The sequence below is a fragment of the Erpetoichthys calabaricus genome, chromosome 9, assembly GCF_900747795.2.
Source record: "Erpetoichthys calabaricus chromosome 9, fErpCal1.3, whole genome shotgun sequence".
NCBI lineage: Eukaryota > Metazoa > Chordata > Cladistia > Polypteriformes > Polypteridae > Erpetoichthys > Erpetoichthys calabaricus.
The window spans coordinates 188094533-188118096 of NC_041402.2; the positions used below are offsets into that span (position 1 = coordinate 188094533).

The window sequence follows — 23564 nt, forward strand, 5'->3', positions numbered from 1 at the left end:
GAGAAAAGCGCTATATAAATGTAATGGATTATTATTATTATTAACTTGGAATCCGTTATATAATCACAGAAGGACTTGGACAGCAGACAGGCTTGAGCAGATTATTGGACAGTGAAATTTAATGTCAGTAAATGTAAAGTATTACACATAGGAAGTAAGAATGTGAGGTTTGAATACACAATGGGCGGTCAGAAAATTGAGAGTCCACCTTATAAGAAGGATTTAGGAGTCACAGTGAACTCTAAGCTATCGACTACCAGACAGTGTTCAGAAGCCATTAAGAAGGTTAACAGACTGTCAGGTTATATAGTGCCTTGATGTGTGGAGTACAAGTCCCAGGAGGTTCTGCTCAAGCTTTATAACACACTGGTGAGGCCTCATCTGGAGTCCTGGGTGCAGTTTTGGTCTCCAGGCTACTAGAAAGACATAGCAGCACTAGAGAAGGTCCAGAGAAGAGCGACGAGGCTGATTCAGGGCTACAAGGGGATGAGTTATGAGGAAAGATTTAAAGAGCTGAGCATTTAGAGGAGACCTGACTGAAGTGTTTAAACTGATGAAGGGAATCAGTCCAGTGGATCGAGACGGTGACTTTAAAATGAGTTCATCAAGAACACGGGGACACAGTTGGAAACTTGTTAAGATTTAATTTCACACAAACATTAGGACGTTTTTCTTAACACAAGAGAAGCACAGACACTTGGAATAAGTGACCAAGTAGTGTGGTGGACAGGAGGACTTTAGGGACCCTCGAAACTCGACGTGATGTTCTTTTGGAAGAATGAAGTGGACAGGACTGGCGAGCTCTGTGCGCCTTAATGGCCTGTTCTCGTCTGCATTGTCCTAAGGTTCTGATGTCGCCTATCTTATCACTTGTCCCAATAACGAGACATACTCAGATAAAGGTTTTGGAGCAGCCACCCATATAATTTGTTCTCCTGGCTGCAAAATTGCGTTCTTTTTTGAAAACAGCACTGATGTGCTCACAACAGAGTCCAAGACAAGACTGAGGAAATCGGGGAAAAGGGGCAGGCTTTTAAAGGGGAAGACAGGAAGTGAGGTCATAAGGAATCGGGCCCATGATTGGTGTGAGCCCGGACATGACATCACAGGGGCCGGAGCCGGTAAGGTCTCCTTCCATTGGCTCGGTCCCGGAAGTGACGTCAAGAGAGCCAGATGGAATCTCCCGGGAATGGGGAGAAAAAGAGTCAGTGAACTCTGCCACCTCCCAGCATGCCTCAGAACTGCCGTCACTCAAGCCCTTTAGCTGCCTCCCATGCGCACGTGTGTGACACACTTTAACTGTTTGTATGTGCAGTAGGACTGTTCATAGTGTCCATTGAAATAATAATTCTTTAAATTTATGTAGCGCTTTTCTCACTATTCAATTGCAGGTTAAGGGCCTTCTTGCTCAAGGGTCCAACAGAGCAGAGTCCCTATTGGCAAACCAACAACAACAACATTTATTTCTATAGCACATTTTCATACAAAAAGTAGCTCAAAGTGCTTTACATAATGAAGAAAAGAAAAATAAAAGACAAAATAAGAAATTAAAATAAGACAACATTAGTTAACATAGAAAGGAGTAAGGTCCGATGGCCAGGGTGGACAGAAAAAACAAAAAAAAACTCCAGAAAGCTGGAGAAAAAAATAAAATCTGTAGGGGTTCCAGGCCACGAGACCACCCAGTCCCCTCTGGGCATTCTACCTAACATCAATGAAATAGTCCTCTTTGTAGTTAGGGTCCTCACAGAGTCACTTGATGCTGATGGTCATACAGAAGGCTTTTAATCCATCCATCATTTTTGGAACATCATGGTGCTTTGAGTAGATGGTGGTGGCAAAAGGACACCGGAAAAGGAAACAGAAGAGACAGTAGGGGTTAGTACAGATTTTAGAGCCACCATGAATAGTTATTATAATGAATTGGATATACAGAGTATCAGGATTAAATTACAGTAAAGTTATGAGAAGGCCATGTTACAGTAATGTGTTTTCAGTAGTTTTTTAAAGTGCTCCACTGTTTTAGCCTGGCGAATTCCTACTGGCAGGCTATTCCAGATTTTACAGCAGAAGGCCGCCTCACCACTTCTTTTAAGTTTTGCTCTTGGAATTCTAAGGAGACACTCAGTTGAGGATCTGAGGTTACGATTTGGAATATAAGACATCAGACATTCCGATATATAAAATGGAGCGAGATTATTTAAGGCTTTATAAACCATAAGCAGAATTTTAAAGTCAATCCTGAATGACACAGGTAACCAGTGTAGTGACATCAAAACTGGAGGGATGTGCTCGGATTTTCTTTTCCTGGTAAGGACTCTAGCAGCTACATTCTGCACTCGTTGCAAACGATTTCTGTCTTTTTTGGGTCGTCCTAAGAGGAGTGCATTACAGTAATCTAGTCGACTGAAAACAAACGCGTGAACTAATTGCTCAGCATCTTTCGATGATATAAGAGGTCTAACTTTTGCTATGTTTCTTAAGTGAAAAAATGCTGTCCTAGTGATCTGATTAATATGCGATTTAAAATTCAGATTGCAGTCAACGGTTACCCCTAAGCTTTTTACCTCTGTTTTGACTTTTAATCCTAATGTTTCCAGTTTATTTCTAATAGCCTCATTGTATCCATTATTGCCAATTACAAAGATTTCAGTTTTCTCTTTATTTAACTTGAGAAAGTTCCTATTCATCCATTCTGAAATACAAGTCAGACATTGTGTTAGTGAATCAAGAGAATTGGGGTCATCAGGTGCTATTGATAAATACAGCTGTGTGTCATCAGCATAGCTGTGGTAGCTCACGTTGTGCCCTGAGATAATCTGACCTAATGGAAGCATGTAGATTAAGAAGAGCAGCGGACCCAGGATAGAGCCTTGTGGAACACCATATTGGATATCATGTGTCTGAGTTATAATTACCACAACTAACAAAGAATTTTCTCCCTGCAAGGTAGGATTCAAACCAATTTAAGACACTGCCAGAGAGGCCCACCTATTGACTAAGGCGATTTCTAAGAATATTATGATCAATGGTGTCAAATGCGGCACTCAGATCTAAGAGGATGAGAACAGATAAATGGCCTCTGTCTGCATTTACCCGCAAGTCATTTACTACTTTAACGAGTGCAGTTTCTGTGCTGTGATTTGTTCTAAAACCTGACTGAAATTTATCAAGAATAGCAGGTTTATTGAGGTGCTCATTTAACTGTATAATGACTGCCTTCTCTAGAATTTTACTTAAGAAAGGCAGGTTAGAGAGAGGTCTAAAATTTTCAAGAGCAGAAGGGTCGAGGTTATTTTTCTTAAGTAGGGGTTTAACTACCGCAGTCTTAAGACAGTCTGGGAAGACCCCCGTATCTAATGACGAATTTACTATGTCAAGAACATTATCAATAAGCACGCCCGATACTTCTTTGAAAAAATTTGTTGGTATTGGGTCAAGGGCACAGGTGGAGGGTCTCAGTTGAGAAATTATTTTATGTAAATCAGGTACAGTGGGTACGCAAAGTATTCAGATCCCCTTCAATTTTTACAACAATTTCAAAAAATTCTTTTTTTTGTCTGTCAATATGGGGTGCTGTGTGTACATTAATGAGGAAAAAATTAATTTAAATGATTTTAGCAAATGGCTGCAATATGACAAAGAGTGAAAAATTGAAGGGGGTCTGAATACTTTCCGTGCCCGCTGTAAATCTATCCTAGTGAAACAGTTCAATTTGTTTATAACGGAATACTGGGGTTTAGGAGGATCCTCTGTGTTGGCAACCTTCCGAGTGCCAGTGCAGATCCCTAGCCTCAGAGCCACCACTCCGCATGTGAATGTGGAATGAAATGAATGCACAATGTGCTGAGGGGGCTTACATGGGGGGGCAGAATCTCAAAACAAAATGGATCCCAAGGTAGGAGCCCCTCTATTAGTCGGCTCCGTGTTCTTTTAAGGCCTTTCACGATGTCCTCTAATAAATAGCAGAGTCGATGGTGGGCTTGTGGGGCTGACACATGCAGACGATTACAACTCGGGTGAGGTAAGTAGGGCGTCCGCTGATGGGGTCTGTCAGTCGTTGGTTGTTGGGTGGTCTCTGTTGTAGTTCAAGTGTGCGCCTAACCAGATGAGGTAACTTTAACTCCCAAGATCCCAGCCATGCCAGCATTTCAGTAGTTTTGTGTCTGTGATTTTTGTCTCGATTTGAGGAGCACAGACACGGCTACTATGTCCTCACGGGTTATTATGGTGTCGCCTGCCGTTCTCAAATGCGATTTCTTTTTCTGGACTGGGCTCCATGTCAGCCGAGTCCACATATTTGCCCGTGTTTTGGTGTTAAGAGATAAAAACCCGACGACGCGTCTGACTAGCTGAATGGCACGACGGGCCTGCAGACACACGCCGCTCACATACGCCGAGACTTGCCGGCGTTCAGGCCGACTCATCCTGTCACTCTGCTGGCTTTGCCGTTTGTCAATCCTGTCTGGTCACATTCAGGAGAGCTGGCAGCGCTGTGACTTGTCTCCATATCTCCGTGACGTAAGTGCAGGCAGGCAGGTTGGTTGTCAGCCTCTGTGGGTCCTGTGAGTTTGTAGAGCGGGACACGTCTCAGGTGCTCCATTTTGGTGGCTTTGTAGGGGACACGCGTGGGGGGTCACACCGCGACTCTGGGTAGGGACTGAACAAGACGTCTGTCACGAGGGGCCTTACAGGTAAGCTGACAGAGTCCATTGGTGCCCCTTAACACTTCGTTTGTTTGCTTAGCAGACACTTTTATTCAAAGTGACTTACAAAGGAGGTCAACATAACTGAGTAATGATCAGTCTGGGGACAGTTTGGGAACAAGTGGAGCAGGACCAGGGGACAACCCTGTTTTCACAAATCGGGTAAAACACACGTATTTAACTGCAAAAGGAACAAAGACAACTTGTCAGATGTTGAAACTGAGAAATGTTATTGTGGTTTGAAAAATATCTGCGTGTTCTGAATTTGAACGCATTTAAAACAGTGGGGACCCCCCCCCCGGACCCCTGACCCCTGTGTACCAGTTGGTCACATCAGCTCATCTTTTAACAACACTCAGTTGACATTTGAGAAGCGAGGAGGCCAACTGAATTGTGAAGACCTTTGAGAGGGTGGTCCTCGGGCACGCTGCAGGTGGTCTACCGCCAATCAGATAAAGACTGAACTGGAGGATGGAAAAATATCTGACTGCCCCATGAGGCGAGCCACACTGCGAGGATGAGGTTCTTCAACACCACCCAGCCATCTCTGTTAAGGGGTCACCTCCGAGATATGCAGGTGGATGAACCTGTGGGGTCCTGATAATGGACCCCTGTGTGTGAGAGACTCAAGGACTGTGTGAGCAACACTGGAACACAATAAGGAGCAGGCCTGTCTACTTCTCTCTTCACTCTGCACACCTCTGACTACAAGAATAACAGCTGGTCAGGTCACCTAGTCGAGACAGCGGAGGGGAGAACTTGGAGATCTGACTGCAACTCAACATCAGCAAAACCAAAGAACTGACCGGTCACTATTCAGGGAGTGCATGTAGTCGGGGTCCACATCAGGGACAAGTTGGACTGGTCTGAGAACACAGAGGGACTGGGAGACTGCGCTCCTTTAATGTCAGAAGTGACGTCCTGCACATCATCTACAACTCTGTGACAGCCAAGTGGAGTGCTGGGCTGGTGACATCACTTCAAGAGAGGACCACCATATCAACAAGCTCATTAAAAAGGGCAGGCTCAGTTATGGGACACACCCTGGACCCCACCGGAGGTTGTAGTGAAGGAGAGAATGAAGACGAGACGGAGTGCCATGATGAACAAAGCTGCACATCCTGTCTGTGACACACAAACACTGAGGACTGAAGTTGAAGTGGGTCAAGAAACACCAACAATAGGCCTGTATAGCGCCTCACAAGGACTGGGACTGGAACTGATAAGTTGGAAGTGTTCTTTCTTTTTACATTTACTTTGCTTTTTATTCATTCTGGTGTGTTCAGACCATTATGGATGTGTGTGTATATAATACAGTGCATCCAGAAAGTATTCACAGCGCATCACTTTCTCCACATTTTGTTATGTCACAGCCTTATTCCAAAATGGATTCAATTCATTTTTTTCCACAGAGTTCTAAACACAACACCCCATAATGACAACGTGAAAAAAGTTTACTTGAGATTTTTGCAAATTTATTAAAAATAAAAAAATTGAGACACCACATGTACATAAGTATTCACAGCCTTTGCCGTGAAGCTCCAAATTGAGCTTAGGTCCATCCTGTTTCCCCTGATCATCCTTGAGATGTTTCTGCAGCTTCATTGGAGTCCACCTGTGGTAAATTCAGTTGACTGGACCTGATTTGGAAAGGACACACCTGTCTATAGAAGGTCCCACAGCTGACAGTTCATGTCAGAGCACAAACCAAGCATGAAGTCAAAGGAATTGTCTGTAGACCTCCGAGACAGGATTGTCTTGAGGCACAAATCTGGGGAAGGTTACAGAAAAATGTCTGCTGCTTTGAAGGTCCCAATGAGCACAGTGGCCTCCATCATCCGTAAGTGGAAGAAGTTCGAAACCACCAGGACTCTTCCCAGAGCTGGCCGGCCATCTAAACTGAGCGATCAGGGGAGAAGGGCCTTAGTCAGGGAGGTGACCAAGAACCCGATGGTCACTTGGTCAGAGCTCCAGAGGTCCTCTGTGGAGAGAGTAGAACCTTCCAGAAGGACAACCATCTCTGCAGCAATCCACCAATCAGGCCTGTATGGTAGAGTGGCCAGACGGAAGCCACTCCTTAGTAAAAGGCACATGGCAGCCCACCTGGAGTTTGCCAAAAGGCACCTGAAGGACTCTCAGACCATGAGAAAGAAAATTCTCTGGTCTGATGAGACAAAGATTGAACTCTTTGGTTTGAATGCCAGGCGTCACGTTTGGAGGAAACCAGTCACCGCTCATCACCAGGCCAATACCATCCCTACAGTGAAGCATGGTGGTGGCAGCATCATGCTGTGGGGAACTGGGAGACTAGTCAGGATAAAGGGAAAGATGACTGCAGCAATGTACAGAGACATCCTGGATGAAAACCTGCTCCAGAGCGCTCTTGACCTCAGACTGGGGCGATGGTTCATCTTTCAGCAGGACAACGACCCTAAGCACACAGCCAAGATATCAAAGGAGTGGCTTCAGGACAACTCTGTGAATGTCCTTGAGTGGCCCAGCCAGAGCCCAGACTTGAATCTGATTGAACATCTCTGGAGAGATCTTAAAATGGCTGTGCACCGACGCTTCCCATCCAACCTGATGGAGCTTGAGAGGTGCTGCAAAGAGGAAATGGGCGAAACTGGCCAAGGATAGGTGTGCCAAGCTTGTGGCATCATATTCAACAAGACTTGAGGCTGTAATTGCTGCAAAGGGGCATCGACAAAGTATTGAGCAAAGGCTGTGAATACTTATGGACATGGGATTTCTCCGTTTTTGTATTTTTAATACATTTGCAAAAACCTCAAGTAAACTTTTTTCACGTTGTCATTATGGGGTGTTGTGTGTAGAATTCTGAGGAAAAATGAATTGAATCCATTATGGAATAAGGCTGTAACATAACAAAATGTGGAGAAAGTGATGCGCTGTGAATACTCTCCGGATGCACTCTATCTATCTATCTATCCTTTATATAGTGCCTTTCATCTATCTATCAATGTAATGTGATCCTACCAACTATACTACAATTAATATATATCTATTTAATAGTGACTCACATCCATCCATCCATCTTAGAGTGACTTTCACATCTATCTATCTATCTATCTATCTATCTATCTATCTATCTATCTATCTATCTATCTATCTATCTATCTATCTATCTATCTATCTATTATATAGTGACTTTCACATCCATCTATCCATCTATTTATCTATCTATCTATCTAGACGTGTGTATGATGATTGCTGCAGTGGGCTCCAGCTTCCCTGTTCCCCTTATTTGTCTAACCAAGTTTAGAAGATGCACAGATGGATGTGTGTGTGTGTGTGTGTGTGTGTGTGTGTGTGTGTTCATCCATTGGTGGGCTGGCACCCTGTCCAGGGCTTTTTCCTGCTTTGCACCAGATGACTGCTGGGGTGGGCTCTAGCTTTCCCCGTGACCCTGTGGGTTTAGAAAATGGATGACTGTGTGGCTGGCAGACAGCACTGTTGTTTCACAGCCACAGCATCTCATTCTCTGATCCTGCGCCATTTGTTATCTGTAGCCGTCACTCCCGACTAAAATATTATGGGTTGCTGTCTGCATATCCTAGGGTGGGGGAACATGATGTGATAAAGTCCCAAAAAAATCCAACAAGTAACATTATACCAGACAGCATGTCGGAGAGCATAGCCCGTCTTAATGCCCACCTGTCCCCCCTCTGGAGCCTCGCCTGGTTACTTGTGTGACTTTGTCACATTCTCTTTGTGACTTTGCGGGTTTTTCTTCCTTTATCTCCTCATCTACCATTACAGATGATGCGCTCTTTAGTAAAATGCTGGTTGTACTGTGGCTCCGTGTGTGCGCGTGCGCACCCCATGATTAACTGGCATCCCATCCACGGCTGGTTCCTGCCTTGTGTCCGATGCTGCCAGGATGGCTCTGATCCCCCACGACCCTGACTTAGCTTATCATTTGGGCCGATCCGGGGAGTTTGCGGTGCTCTTTTGGGGTGGAGATTGGGGGCGTTTCTCTAAAGTGATATCGGGGTCTCCGACACCCCGTCCAAGCTGTGCTCTTTAACTCCAATGCGGGTAAACTCAGCAGTTCGCAATGTGATTGTCCTCGGGCTTATCGCGAAAGGCGCTATAGAGAATTCATTTCACGGTTTGGACGAACCCGCCTGTTTGCTGATATTTTATACCTGACGGATCGCATCGCACAGCCAACGTGATGCAAGCAAAAAATAAAGATGCGCTTAAAGCTGCGGAAAATGAGCGTCGCTTTCTTCGTCGGCCGATTGTCATTTTATTTTTATCTGGATTTACCGCCGATTGTGCGCTTTGTACGAATGCGTTTGGAATGCCACTGTGTACTTTTTATAAGGAGGCATATCGATAGGCGACAGTCATTTAAATCCATCCATGCAGGAAATGGAAGATAACAAAAGACGGTTTAGACACGGCGCGAAATAAATTCATAAATAAATCTTAAACGGGGAAAAGGAAAGAGCGGCTTGCGGCGCGAAACGCGTTCATCTGCACCACCATCTCAATGCAACCTCACTTCTCCATCCCATCAATTCTCTGAAGCTTCCTCACAGTAAGCAAAACGGGCCAAAGACAGGAACTGGCACTGGACGGGACGCCCCAGCTTAACTGACTGCGCAGGCTCCAAGTTGGCCAATCGACGGGACCACAAGGAGAGACCGACAGCCACCTGTTCTGGAATTTACCGCGTCAGCGAGTGTCGGAAGCCAAATCTGGACGGGTGTCTGTCACCTCGAGAAGAAATGTCAGGTTCTTCAGAGCGATGCCACAGGAGATAACATTTTAGGTTTCCAAAAGAATCATCCACGTGAAAGGTCCAGAAGGAACCTTTTGTTGAATTCCGTAACAGATTCCATGAATGGATGATACAGTAACAGATTTGTGAAATCCCAGGGGGCTCCCGATTTTTAAAAAGGACTCTCAACTGCATGTAGTGACACAAGATGAGTTCAGGTCTTCCTGATGGGTCACCATCTGTAGTCTACTAGACCAGTCCTTCTCAGCCTTTCTGGTTCTGTCACCCAGTTTTTCCCATTTAAGTGCATTTTGTAACCAACCAAAGCCCAAAGAACCAGCTTCATGTGCAAAGATCCCTGACCAGAATGAAACAGTTCTATTTTAAGCAGCGAGTCTGCCAGGAACAAGACCACCTAGCAGACTGCCATTAAAGAGCCAAAGACTGTTCACTCCCATTCATTTGTATAAAGCTGACAGTTAGCTAACATGGAGGATGTTCTGACGTTCTTCTTTGCAGAGCTTCTTAAGCTCTGCCAGGTTGGATGGAGACCATCAGTTGACAACTGTTACTAGGTCTCGCCAGAGAGGTTCAATTGGGTTTACGTCTGGACACTGGCTGGGCCACTCAAGGACATTCATAGAGGTGTCCCCAAGTCACTCCTGTGTTGGCTTTCCTTTGTGTCTTGTTGGATGGTGAAGCTCTGGCCCAGTCTGAGATCCAGAGCACGATGGAGCAGGTCTTCATTAAGTGTGTCTCTGGACTTTGCTCCTGTCGGCTTTCCCTCAACCTGACCAGTCACCCTGGCCTTGCTGAAGACACCACCTGGCCTCACTGTTGGAATGGCACTGGGCAGGGGATGAGCGGTGCTTGGTATCTCCAGACATAAGACTTAGAAGTGGAGCCAGACAGTCCAACCTTGGCTTCATCAGGCCACAGAATCATCTTTCTCACAGTCTGAGGATCTCCTAGGTGTCTTATTACAAAATCCAGTGAGGGGGAAGAAGCTTCTGTTTGGCCACTCTATCTATCTATCTATTATATAGTGCCTTTCACATTTCTATCTATTATATAGTGCCTTTCAAATCTGTGATCCTGCCGACTATACTAAAATATCTATCTATTATATAGTGCCTTTCAAATCTGTGATCCTGCCGACTATACTAAAATATCTATATATCTATAGTGCCTTTCAAATCTGTGATCCTGCCGACTATACTAAAATATCTATCTATCTATCTATCTATCTATCTATCTATCTATCTATCTATCTATCTATCTATCTATTATATAGTGCCTTTCAAATCTGTGATCCTGCCGACTATACTAAAATATCTATCTATCTATCTATCTATCTATCTATCTATCTATCTATCTATCTATCTATCTATCTATCTATCTATCTATTATATAGTGCCTTTCAAATCTGTGATCCTGCCGACTATACAAATATCTATCTATCTATCTATCTATCTATCTATCTATCTATCTATCTATCTATCTATCTATTATATAGTGCCTTTCAAATCTGTGATCCTGCCGACTATACTAAAATATCTATCTATCTATCTATCTATCTATCTATCTATCTATCTATCTATCTATCTATCTATCTATCTATCTATCTATTATATAGTGCCTTTCAAATCTGTGATCCTGCCGACTATACTAAAATATCTATCTATTATATAGTGCCTTTCAAATCTGTGATCCTGCCGACTATACTAAAATATCTATATATCTATAGTGCCTTTCAAATCTGTGATCCTGCCGACTATACTAAAATATCTATCTATCTATCTATCTATCTATCTATCTATCTATCTATCTATCTATCTATTATATAGTGCCTTTCAAATCTGTGATTCTGCCGACTATACTAAAATATCTATCTATCTATCTATCTATCTATCTATCTATCTATCTATCTATTATATAGTGCCTTTCAAATCTGTGATCCTGCCGACTATACAAATATCTATCTATCTATCTATCTATCTATCTATCTATCTATCTATCTATCTATCTATCTATCTATTATATAGTGCCTTTCAAATCTGTGATCCTGCCGACTATACTAAAATATCTATCTATCTATCTATCTATCTATCTATCTATCTATCTATCTATCTATCTATCTATCTATCTATCTATCTATCTATCTATTATATAGTGCCTTTCAAATCTGTGATCCTGCCGACTATACAAATATCTATCTATCTATCTATCTATCTATCTATCTATCTATCTATCTATCTATCTATTATATAGTGCCTTTCAAATCTGTGATCCTGCCGACTATACAAATATCTATCTATCTATCTATCTATCTATCTATCTATCTATCTATCTATCTATCTATCTATCTATCTATCTATCTATTATATAGTGCCTTTCAAATCTGTGATCCTGCCGACTATACTAAAATATCTATCTATCTATCTATCTATCTATCTATCTATCTATCTATCTATCTATCTATCTATCTATCTATCTATCTATCTATCTATCTATCAGCTATATAGTGCCTTCCATATCCATCTATCCCTAATAAATGAAGGCACACACACCTGTCTGTTGAGGGTCCCACAGCTGAGTCGTGAGGTCCAAGGCATTGCCGGCTGAGCTCAGAGACAGGATTGTGTCGAGGCCTCAGATCTGGGAAGGCTGTGGCATTGATGGTTCCCAAGAGCACAGTGGCCTCCATTATTCTTAAATGGAAGATGTTTGAAATGACCGTGACTCTTACTAAAGCTGGCCGCCCAACCAAACTGAGCAAACAGTCGAGAAAGGCCTTGGTGACCAATAACATCATGACCCTTCTAGCTGAGCTCCTGAATGCCTGTGTGGAGACACAAGAAACTCCAGTACTCCTCTGAGCTGGACTTTATGGGGCAGTGGCCATTCAGAAATCTCTACCTGGAAGACCACTTGAAATTTGCAAAAGAGTCACCTAACGCTCTCTCAGACCATGAGAAACAAGATTAGGGTCATGTCAGGAGGACAGCGGGCACCACTCATCACCTGTACTATAGTTAGGTGAGGCGTGAGAAAGCTGAACCAAAGCCAAGCCCAGAGGGGCCCTTAATGAAGACCTCCTCAGAGTTCTTGGGACCTCAGACTTGGTGTGAAGGTTCGCCTTTCAACAGGACCAAGCAGAAACAGCACAGGGGTGGCTGAGTGACAACTCTGTCACCCTCCTCGAGCTGCCCAGCCACAGCCTGGACTTGAAGCCAGTGGGACATCTCAGGGGGGAGAACTGATGATAATGGCTGCCCACCAGTGGTCCCCATTCAGCCTGACACAGCTGGAGAGGATCTGCAGAGGAGAATGGCAGAAAACCCCCCAAATCCAGACGTGTGAAGTTTATGACATCAGACCCTCGAGACTCCAGTCTGGCACTGCTGCCAAAGGGGCTTCAGCGAAGTGCTGAGTGAAGGGTCCAAATACTTGTGTCTTTGGAATATTTTAGGGTTATTTTATTATTTATAAGAATTTTACAACAATTCCTCTTTTCGCTTTAGTTATGCTGGGGTGGTGAGTGTTGCTTGTTGTGAAAATGAAAAGATTTTAGCACAAAGCAGAAAGAGAACAAAATGTGAACGAAGTGACGGGGGTCTGCCAACTTCGTAAAGGCGCTATACTGCGTGCCTGCCTCGACGCACAAACGCGTTAAAAAGAACTGGAGCCTCGGCGCCGGCAAGCCGCGTTCAATGACTGAGGTCGCACGCCAGGGGGCGCTCATCCTACACCATTTTGCTAAAGCGCGTCTCTCGTCAACGAGATTACGAAACGGGAAGCGAGCGAGAAATTGTGCAGTGTGTCAAATAGCAGGGATTTAGAAATGTCACATCGGCGAGCTCGTTTTCTAACTCCCCCCCCCCCCCCCCCCAACAAAGCACTCCGGGCCCCACCGAACCGGTGAATGGGGCCTCATACGTGAGGAATCGAGGAGATTTATAATAAAGAAAGACAAAGCCGGGCGAGGTGATCTCATCGTCCAGTTCGCCGTATGTTAGAATTCTAAAATAAGCGGAATGACAAAACCCTTTAAAACGGGCGCGCGCAGCAGTATAGCGCATCTGTTTGTCACTTACTGCCCCCTTTGTTAGGGCGTTGAGACGCGGCGGAAAAGCAAGCAGATGGACCCTAGAAAGGAAAAGCCCCTCCACGACTGTGCAGACTCAACAGCTCCAGACAAAGCCTGTGCTGTGCTGGGGTCTCATCACGGGGGGTGGGGGGGGATATGAAGTGACTGAAAGGTGCGACCAGGTGGTCCCAGTGCGCGCTCTTACAAATCAAGAGGCCAACCACCCAAAAAGACCCTCGAAGTATCAGACCCGTAACACGCTCCGTAAATGGACAGATTTGTGATTTTGAAGGACGCTTACTGCACAGACTCAGTTCAGGACTTGCGGATTTCTGCTGTGTTCACATGTTAGGAACCTTCACAAAGCCCAAAGAAACAACTTCATGGGCAGAGACCCCCCCCCCCCCGACCAGAATAACGCGCAATAAGAAGTCACAGCACCCAGTAAAGTGCCACTAAAGAACCGGGGAATTTTATGAGCGGGCGGTCTTTTTAAAGTAACGACCACCTCAGTTAAGTCCTATTTCCCCCCCCCCCCCCCCCCCCCCCAGCCCGGTCGAGGTAACTGCAGCACGTGACCTCACATAAACGACATTCGTGGCCCCCGGTCCGCTTCTCGCCCACTGTGCTGTTGTTCTTTCCTTCGTGTTGTTCTCTTATTCTCATTCAGGACTTTGTGTTTCGTGCATTCGTCTGCTTTTCGGTGTTTAAGGTCTTGACATTCGTTTGTATTCAGCGCAAATAAACGGATCTGTTGTTTTGTACCCGTTGGCCTCCTTGTGACGCGCTTTGAGAACGGGAAAGGCGCTATATAAATGAAATGCATTACTCTTATTATATTCTGGCCACTCTTGTATTCAGGGTTAATAATTTGATCTTTTTCCTTTGATTTCTTCTGTCCCCTTTTGAATATTTGTGACCAAGGGAAAGGCGCTATATTAATTATGATCGATGTTGTATTCGGTGTTACTCCATTGAGCTTTTCTGTTGTACCCGCTGTGAGGCGCTTTGAGTATCGGAAAGGCGCTATATCAATAAAATGCCGTACTGATTTTTATACTATTGTCACTTTTGCACTAATCAGATCATTTCTTTTGTACCCATGGAACTCTTTGTGATGCGCTTCGAGTAAGGGAAAGGCGCTATATACATAAACGGCATTACTGTTCTGATATTCTAGTCACTTTTGTATTCAGCGTTACTAATCTGATCTTCCTTTTATTTCTTTTTGGATCTTTTCGAATGTATTCTAACATCTTTGAGCATGTGGAAGGTGCTATAAAAATAAAATCCATCCATCCATTCAGGGCCGGATTTATATGAAAAGAGGCCCTAGGCTATTCCACTTATGAGGCCCTTTCACCTTCCATTTTTAAGTTTGTAAATTACATGAGAGATAATAAAATACGTAAAACGCGTTGATCTTAACCAATACATTTTTATGTTTGTTTATTAGTCATATGCATAGAATTTCTCCTTATTTTCGGTTCAGTGTTTTAGTGTTCACTGTTTTTAGAATAGTGTCATTTTAATTTTGCTAACAATTTGAGTGTAGGCCCCTCTTGATCTTGAGGCCCCAGGCTGAAGCCTAGTTAGCCAATAGGAAAATCCGGCCCTGCATCCATTATCCAACCCACTGAATCCGAACACAGGGTCACGGGGGTCTGCTGGAGCCAATCCCAGCCAACACTGGGCACAAGGCAGGAAACCAATCCTGGGCAGGGTGCCAACCCACCGCAGTAAAGATAAAATACATTATTATAATTATTTTTCCAGTGAACTAATTTGAAGTTTTCTCTTTGTGAAGCGCGCGAAGCATGGAATGGGCGCTATATAAAATGCATTATTATTATTACTTAATCTCCGCGAGGCATTTAAACAAAAATGAAAGTGGCTTAGGAGCTTTAAGGAAAAAAAACAATTCTCAGCATTTCACAGTCAGGTGCAGCCTGCCTTCACAACCCGATCATTATGGTATGGAAGAAATAATAAAGAAAAAAAAAACCGATTTCGATCTTTTATTATATGCAAAATACAGCAAGAACCGAATGCGCGTGTGCTTATAGGTCAGAGTTAAAATATGAGGATAGTCACGGAAAAAATCATTTTTATTATCAGCAAAATCACCAAAAGGTTAGATCGGCTTAAGTAGTAAAAAATAAAAAATAAAATGCAATGTCAGCCTGGTGTTGTGGGTTCAAATCCCACTTGTGTGAAGCGCTTTGTGCAGAGGAAAGGCGCTATATGAATAAACTGCGTTATTATATCATGTCTGCGGTGGGTTGGCACCCTGCCCGGGATTGGTTCCTGCCTTGTGCCCTGTGTTGGCTCCAGCAGACCCCCGTGACCCTGTGTTCGGATTCAGCGGGTTGGAAAATGGATGGATGGATTATATCATGTATTACGGTGTGACCCTGAGCAAATCACTTCACCTGAAAAAAATAAATGTAACACATCAGATGTCAAATGTTGGATAAAGCGCGTTGTTTATTGTTTTTGCTTTTATTTAATATCATTAAATAAAGTGTTAGCTTAAAAAAAAGCATAAGGCTCTCTGGTGAAGATTCAATAAAAAAGGAGATCGTTTCTTATAAGCGAAATGCACCAAAACGTTTGCTTAGAGCGGCATTGTGAGGACATTAACGGGATTCGGCGAGGAAAAATAAAGAAAAGGCGATTTCGGTCTTTTCGGTATAAGAAACACAACACCAAAAGGGAATCTTCTCGGTTAGAGCGGCATGACCTTCTGTGGCTCGGATATTCACGGAGTTTGAGACTCCTAAGAAAAGAAATAAACGAGAAGCAGCGGCGCTGAGCCGAGGTCAGCCGGAGGTGCCGCTGCTGCAGCTCTGCGCCGCCTTCTTCCTCCATTCATCGATTTTCAAGAACACCACCAAGTGGCACTGAGCGGTGATAACTGCAAGAAGGGGGATTGACGAGGAAAAAAAAAAAAAGAGCGAGAGAGAAGAAAAGAGCAGTAAACTATTAGGACACGTGAGGGCAGAAACTTCAAGAGCTGACAGGCGCTGCAGAACTTGAGGGTCCGCGTGCGTCCACCTGGAGGAGCAGCGCATCTCAGATCGGGCGCGTGTGTGGAGGTTAACATTTGTAGGACCTTAAAAAAAGGGGAGGATGTGCGAGATGAGGGAGACACGCGCTGCCCAGGCCACCTTTCATGGAATAACTTTGCTGAAGTGAGACGACGCCACTCTCGGGGCCGTTAGCGGCTCATTCTCCTCCATGGAGGAGGCCGGCACGGAGACTCGTTCGTTCTCCTTGACGGTGTCCTTGCGTTAGGCCTCCAGCTGGAGAGTTTCCCTCCAAAGCTTCCTCCTCCTCTTGTAACATGAGGCACTTCTGTTGAAAATCCAGAAATTTCCTTTTTTATTCCTCTACGAAAAACAGCAAAAACGATGGCGGCGCGAGTCATCAGCCCGGTTGGCGTGCAAAAAAAGGTGGTCTCCAGTAAAACAAAAAGGGACCCCTGTATAACCTTCCTTGCTATATGAGGATGGGATTGAACACTTGAGCGTCTGTAGAGATCTGGACAACCTCACCCACCCCCCCACTCTTACTTCCAAGGGGGTCTTGCCACCTGAAATCTCATCCATGCTTTCATAAAAGTGGATCAGATCGGGTCAGTTTGGCAAATGTGTTCTTGCATTTTTACCCGAGAACTCGTCACAGCGCTCAGGACCACATGGCACGGGTCTGTGGGGGTCTTTTATTGTCTGCCAACCACCCCCCCCCCCTTGTTCCAGGCAACCACGTGACCACCCACACTTTCATAAATAAGAAGGGATCAAATGTATCCGTGCGTTTTTACCCGGGTCACATCACTGAAAGGCGCTATATAAAACCAAACTGAATTAGAGCATAGGGGCAACCCTTAAACATGAAGTCAAATGCAAACCAACCAAAAATAAATTTGACTTTTTTATTAAGATTATAAATTTAAACAAATATTTCAAACAGTTTTACCCGGTGATATACATTTAATTCAATATGCACAAAAATACAGGCATAGAAACCAAAATATGAAACGTACGTATTTAAATACACATAGTGCTTATTATACTCTGGAAAAAAAAAAAATAACGTATGGCAAAATTGTAGGATTTTTCCTTTTTAGAACAAAAGGAGTAACCAAAAAAAAAAAAAAGGTAAAATAAAACCTCACAAGACCAATCTTACTGGAATTATGATTGTTTTTCCTACCATGAAGGCTGAAATTTAATTTATTTATTTTTTAAAGAACAGATGAGAGGGCAACACTTCCACTTTATTACTTGAAGTTTTCGATTAAAAGGCTCTCTCGCTGTGCATCATGGGAGCTGCAGTTTAATTCGTTCTTCCAATCTAATGAGTCTGATGGGAAAATTGACACAAATGGACTACAAATCCCACGAAAAAAAAAAAAAAAACCTCGAACCAGGTTGGTATATTTTTTTTCCCCCCTACTAGAGCAGCACGTTTTCACAAAATATGTAGCAAGAAAAAAAAGTTAGATCAGAATATTCCCAAATAAAAAAAAATGCGGCTTCATTCTGAGTCACGGTGGCTTTCTTTTTAAAGAAAATGCCTGCGGATTCGGTCCATTTGATTTTTGTAAGAAAATAAATGACAAACGAGAGGAGACCATTCAGTCTATTAAGCTCGTTTGTTAAACTGTCCCAAAATTTGAATTCTTTCAAAAAATTTAAAACTGCGCAACATCCACACCTCGACACTCGCAACGTGACCGGTGAAACCGCTTCGCTTTTTTTTTTTTAGGGGTCTTGGGGAGACGGGGGGGTTTAAAGTTCCAGTTGTCAACTTTATCACCCCCCCCCCCCCCCCCCAATTCCCGTTAGGACCTCGCATGAAATGACAGCACCGGAGGAAGCTTGTTCTCCATAAAGGCTATTTTATCTCTGCAGATTTTTTTAAAAAAGGGACGATATGAGGGGAAAAAAATAAAATAAAAATCACAAAGGCGTCCACCAGCATCGAGCAAAGCACTTCATAGGGTCTGCAAACAATGTAGTGTTTGGTTAAGGCAGCGGCTACAGAATCAAAATTGAAAATAATTAACAAAAGACATTTTAGCTTTGAAAAAGAAAATCGGCACCTCGTGTATCACAACCCACCCTCCCCACTATAACAAAAGAAAACTGTTTAAAATTTAAATATGACTTGTTTTTTAGCAAAAATAAAGTCCATTTGTTTAAACTCTGTACAATTTCTTTATATATTCATCCATCCGTCCATTTTTCACAATCCGCTTCTTCCAGTACAAGGGCAGCCGGAGCCTCTCCCGGGGGGCACAAGCCCCGGACGGGACGCCACGGCACACGCGCACTCACTCACTCGCACACTCACACACTCCATAGATATCAGATTTGTAGTACAAAGTGTCCCGATTAAAACGCCACGATGGCTCTCGTCCATGCCCCAAGGCTGGCCAGCGCCTGCTTACTACAGAACTGTCCGTTGAGCGACTGCTCCGAGTCCGCCTGTCGGCTCACTAGTCCCGTAAAGCCCGAGCCGAAAATGGAGATGAGGTTCGAGATGTTGGACGGCTCCGGAGACTCCGTGGCCGCGGTCACCGTGCTGGAGGCGACGGCGGAGGAGAAGTCCTCGAAACGCGCCCGCTTACAAGGGGCAAAGTCTGGCAGCTCGGGCGCGTCGTAGCCAAAGTCAGGTTTGCGCTTCCTCGGCGGCGCCGGCGCCAGAGAGCCGGCGCTTTGGCAGGGGCAGCAGTCCTGGTGCAGACACCCGTTCTCCACCGTGGTCACAACATGCGTGTCAAGGTCCAGCACGGTAGTCCTGGTGCAGGCCGGAGGAGAGAAATCGCAGCTGCTCAACGGGTATTCGTCCAGATCCTCCTCGGGTTCGTTCGAGCTCGCCGCCGTGCAGCAGCAGCTCCGATAGAAAGTGCCGACCGGCGGGTCTTTCGCTAGCTCCTCTACTGACGCCTCTGCTGCTGCCACCGCCTGCGTGGCGCTGGGACACGGGCTCGCCGGCTCCATCACCTCCTCCTCCAGCGGGTTCAGCTCCTGGATCTCGTTGCAGACGGTCATCACCTCCTCGTACTGCTGCATCCTGTAGATCTCCGCGTACTTCTCGCTCATGTAAAGCTGCCTGGCGTTCCGCAGCACGTACGACACCAGCAGGTTCTTGTGCAACTTGATTCCCCCTCGCTGCGTCCGGGAGTTGTGGATCTTCCGCAAAGAGATGGAAATTAAGCTCTGCGCGTCCACCGCACACTCCATGGCGCTGAGCATGAGGGCTGCTTGCACTTGTTTACTTTTTGTATCCGCACACTTCTACAGAGCTTTAGCTGGTTTGTGCTGGGAGTGCTTTACGGGAATCGGGTAGGAAACCATTGAACACCGCTGTAGGCGCCCTTCTCTGCGAGGGAGCGAATCACCAGCCTGCTCCGCTGGCCGCGGTATATATACCACCTTCCGGAACCCGCCCCCTGCTCGCGCGGCCAATAGAAAGGCGGTGCGAGTAGTGATTGACGACGGCTGTCGCGCCCGGGAGGAAGGCGGCCGGCCAATCAGATAGCGGCGGTTCCTGTGTGCTATTCAAATACCGAACGGACTGACTTTAGCAGACTGGAATGTTCTCACGAGAGCCTCGCAGATCGCAGAAGTAGGGCAGGCAGAGCGAGGCGTGCGGGCTGCGCCGCTCCACTCCGAAAACTTTGGGCAGAGTCGCCGACTCCGAGCCCTCTGCAGGGTTTTTCATGGCTTTTTTTTTTAAATGCATTTTTTATTCCATCACTTTTCTTCTCGCTCGGGTATCGCTAATGCAACCTGCGCAAGTCAGAAACCGACCTTGGCCGGGATACTAAACCATTGCCAGTGGAAGAATATTTTGGGGTCCAATAGGTGGGGTTGACAGACGTCACCCCTCGTTGTCCATAGCGGGTAATTGATATTATTCGACTGGTAGGTTTTGGGCGTGGGGTCCCTCCTCGGTGACAGGAAGTGCACCCTTTAAATCTCATAAATGGCAACCTAAACGGCCACCCGTGTGTCCTGCTGGATCGACCCGCTCAGCACCAGACCGTTATTTATGTTGTTTAATTGTTTAGTGATGGACTTCAGCACACAAACTACTTGTCTATGTACCTTTAAGCTCTCGATAATTGCATGGATCCATCTTAGTTCCCGTCATGCTCTTCTCCCGTTGCCTTCATGTTTTCCCCAACATGAGATTCTTCTCCACGGGATCCCATCTTCTCATTATGTAGCCAAAGTCTTGGAGCTTTTCTTTGAGAATCAAGCCCTCCAATGAGAAGCCTGGTTGTATTTCTTCAAGCATTGATTTGCTAGATCTTCTTGCTGTCCAAGGAGCTCTCAGCATTCTTTTCCAGCAGCAAAGTTCCTGCTGCCATCGGCTATAATGACGGTCCAAATTTCACAGCCGTACATCACTACTGGGAGCAGAAGAAAGGGCAAAAGCCTGCTAGCTGCTCAACATCGAGAAGACCAAATTGAAGGCATGGGGTTGTGGAGGGTTTGCAGGGTCTGGTTGGTCTTAATCCAGCCTTGTCTGTTATCATCTATCCCTGGTTATTTATGGATAATAAAGGATCTTTCTGGAACCTTCTTGTGAAGGGGTCTCTCGGGAACTAAAAATGATTCTTCTATAGCATCTCTTTGAAGGACCATGCGGGCAGCTTTTATTTTTACGAGTTCCTCATGAAGTCCTCATGAAGTTTGTCAAAGTTCTCATGTTTCTAAATTCCACATCAGTGGAATTGCTCCCGTGGTGGTTGCCCTTCTGGAAATTTCTCCCATCTCCACAGAGGTTCTCTGGAGCTCACCAGTAGATTCTTGATCCCTCACTGCTCCTACCACGGCCCTTCCACCCTTGTCGATCAGTTTGGCCGGGTGGGAAACTCCAGAAAGAATTGTGGTTGTTTCAGACTTTCTGGAAACTTCATGTGGATGGTTCTTTTGGGGGACCAAGCCTGGTTCCCCTTTGGTATGGCGCTTGGCACCTTCATTTTTAAGAGTGTTGGCGATGCGGTAAAGATGTTAGGTAGAACATCTCTAAAGGCTGGTGGTCTGGTGCCCACTGCTCCAGTCACTTCTTCAACTGTGAGGCACCTTCGGGTGGGGATTTCTACAGAAGTCAAGTAAACGTCACATTTAGAGTTGTGGCTTCGTGGTTGAGGTTCTGGACTCCCTTTACATCTTAACTCACCACCATGACCCCAGGGTCAGATTAAGACCCCCCCATAGGCGCTGGGTGACTTTGCTCCTTAACACAATGCAGAGCATGGACGCCGTGTCATTTTATGCATTGCCGTATTTGTGACTTTTGATTTTGGTGTGAGACTCAATTTCTTCTTTGCCCCTGGTGTGAGGGTGGGTGGTCTCTACTCGGTCATTTCGACTCGTGGATACTCAATCATTTTATTAACGTTGGATGGTTGGTGGAAAGGCCCCTTGCCATCTCGGGCCCCAGAGCGTGCACTCAGAATGCCCAGATGGTAGATGCACCTCTGCATGAACCCAAGTTAGACATTACTGATGCCACCCTGTAGAAATGTTTGAAATCTCAGACTGTGCTTGTGATTTGTAAGTTGCTTTGGAGAAAAGTTATTAAGTATACATGCATGGGTGGATGGATGGATGGACGGCTGGATGGAAAAAATCTAGTGCTGTTGTGCCAGCTTATGGCTACGCCAACACGTTTACGTATTTGTTTAAAACCCCAGACATTAGTCTCCGCTTCTGCCATCCATCCACTCTACGTCACCTGAAAATGGAGACGTGTGACAACACCGACTCAGCATTGCGGAGACTTTTGAAAGTGCAGACTCTTAATTGTGCTCTGATTGGTTTGTTCTTATTATGTGGATGTTCTCTGATTGGATCCTACTCATTACAACATCTCATTCGGTGACCTGATTGGTCGCTGTGCACGGAAGGAAACCCTATTTCCACATAGCGGACACAGGGGCGTTTGTTGTGTTGTTCACTTGGAATGCGTCTAAATTGTGTTTTGTACAGTTTGAATGTGAAAGGTAAATAATTTACTGGTCGCTGCAATTTTTCGCTAAATCTCTTGGCCAGCGGGCGTTACCATCTCTTCGAGGATTTTGAGCGAATGCCTACAGTAGGTTGTATGCGTTTTAACCCGTCATTGTGTGGCTGGAGATACTTTTGTAAACGACGTGAAAACGCTTAGGGTCCTTCAATCCCTGCTGCTCTCTGCCAGGCAGTGTGGCCCTCTAGTGGCTGAAGTGCTGGACTGCACGTTTCTAGATGAAAACTCTCGGAGTCATTCGCGGCTGTTGACTCCAGCGTGCGCATTCTAGAAAAGTGAGCACTTCTACCGATATCATTCATTGTGAAAAGGCGCTATATAAAGTCAGACCTCATCAATGTCCTTCTCCACAACTGTGGTTGAGTCGCCTCACCTTAACATGGACACATTTCTTGTGTCATTGCATTAGTATTAAAGGCGCTGTATAAAAGAGAATTGGTAATTGCAGGAGCAATCTGGTGCTGCCAACCCATCACATGAGTGTGCTTGGATTTTGGGAGAAGGAAGACCCCTGTGAATACAGAGAGGGGATGTAAACTCTGATATCATGTTCAATTCATCACAGAGGCTTGGATCAAAGAAATCCACCAAGATGATTATAAACACAAATATAATAAAATATAAAGCTAATTTATGAAAGTGGTGGGACACATGAACACAGGGGGAACATGAAAGCCCCACACAGAAGGTACTTTATAATGACATACAGTTCAGTTCATCACTGAGGTTTGACGCAGATGAATGTGCAAAGACTGCCAATAACACAAATATAATAAAACAGAAAAATAAAGTTCTGCAACAGAAAGACACACCAACACACGGAGAACATGGAAACCCCACACTGGAAGAAGCAACAGCATCCAGGTGAGTACAGCGTCCTTCACAGCAGGCTAGAATAGGAATAATTATTACTAGACAAATGAGTAACCAAAAAGGAGTATAAAACGACAGGACACACATGGAAGGCCCA

At 44.9% G+C, this 23564-nt stretch overlaps 2 protein-coding genes across 2 annotated transcripts in view; one reads left to right on the forward strand and one right to left on the reverse strand.

The window, feature by feature from the left end:
- The window catches only part of adamts13 (ADAM metallopeptidase with thrombospondin type 1 motif, 13), a 570965-nt gene that overhangs the window by 416095 nt on the left and 131306 nt on the right, over nt 1-23564 (forward strand). The gene's annotated exons all lie outside the window — the stretch shown is intronic.
- ier5l (immediate early response 5-like) lies at nt 17467-19972 on the reverse strand. Its single transcript, XM_028808652.2, has one exon. It carries the CDS (start codon nt 19807-19809, stop codon nt 18946-18948), a length of 864 nt encoding a protein of 287 aa, XP_028664485.1. The 5' UTR covers nt 19810-19972; the 3' UTR covers nt 17467-18945.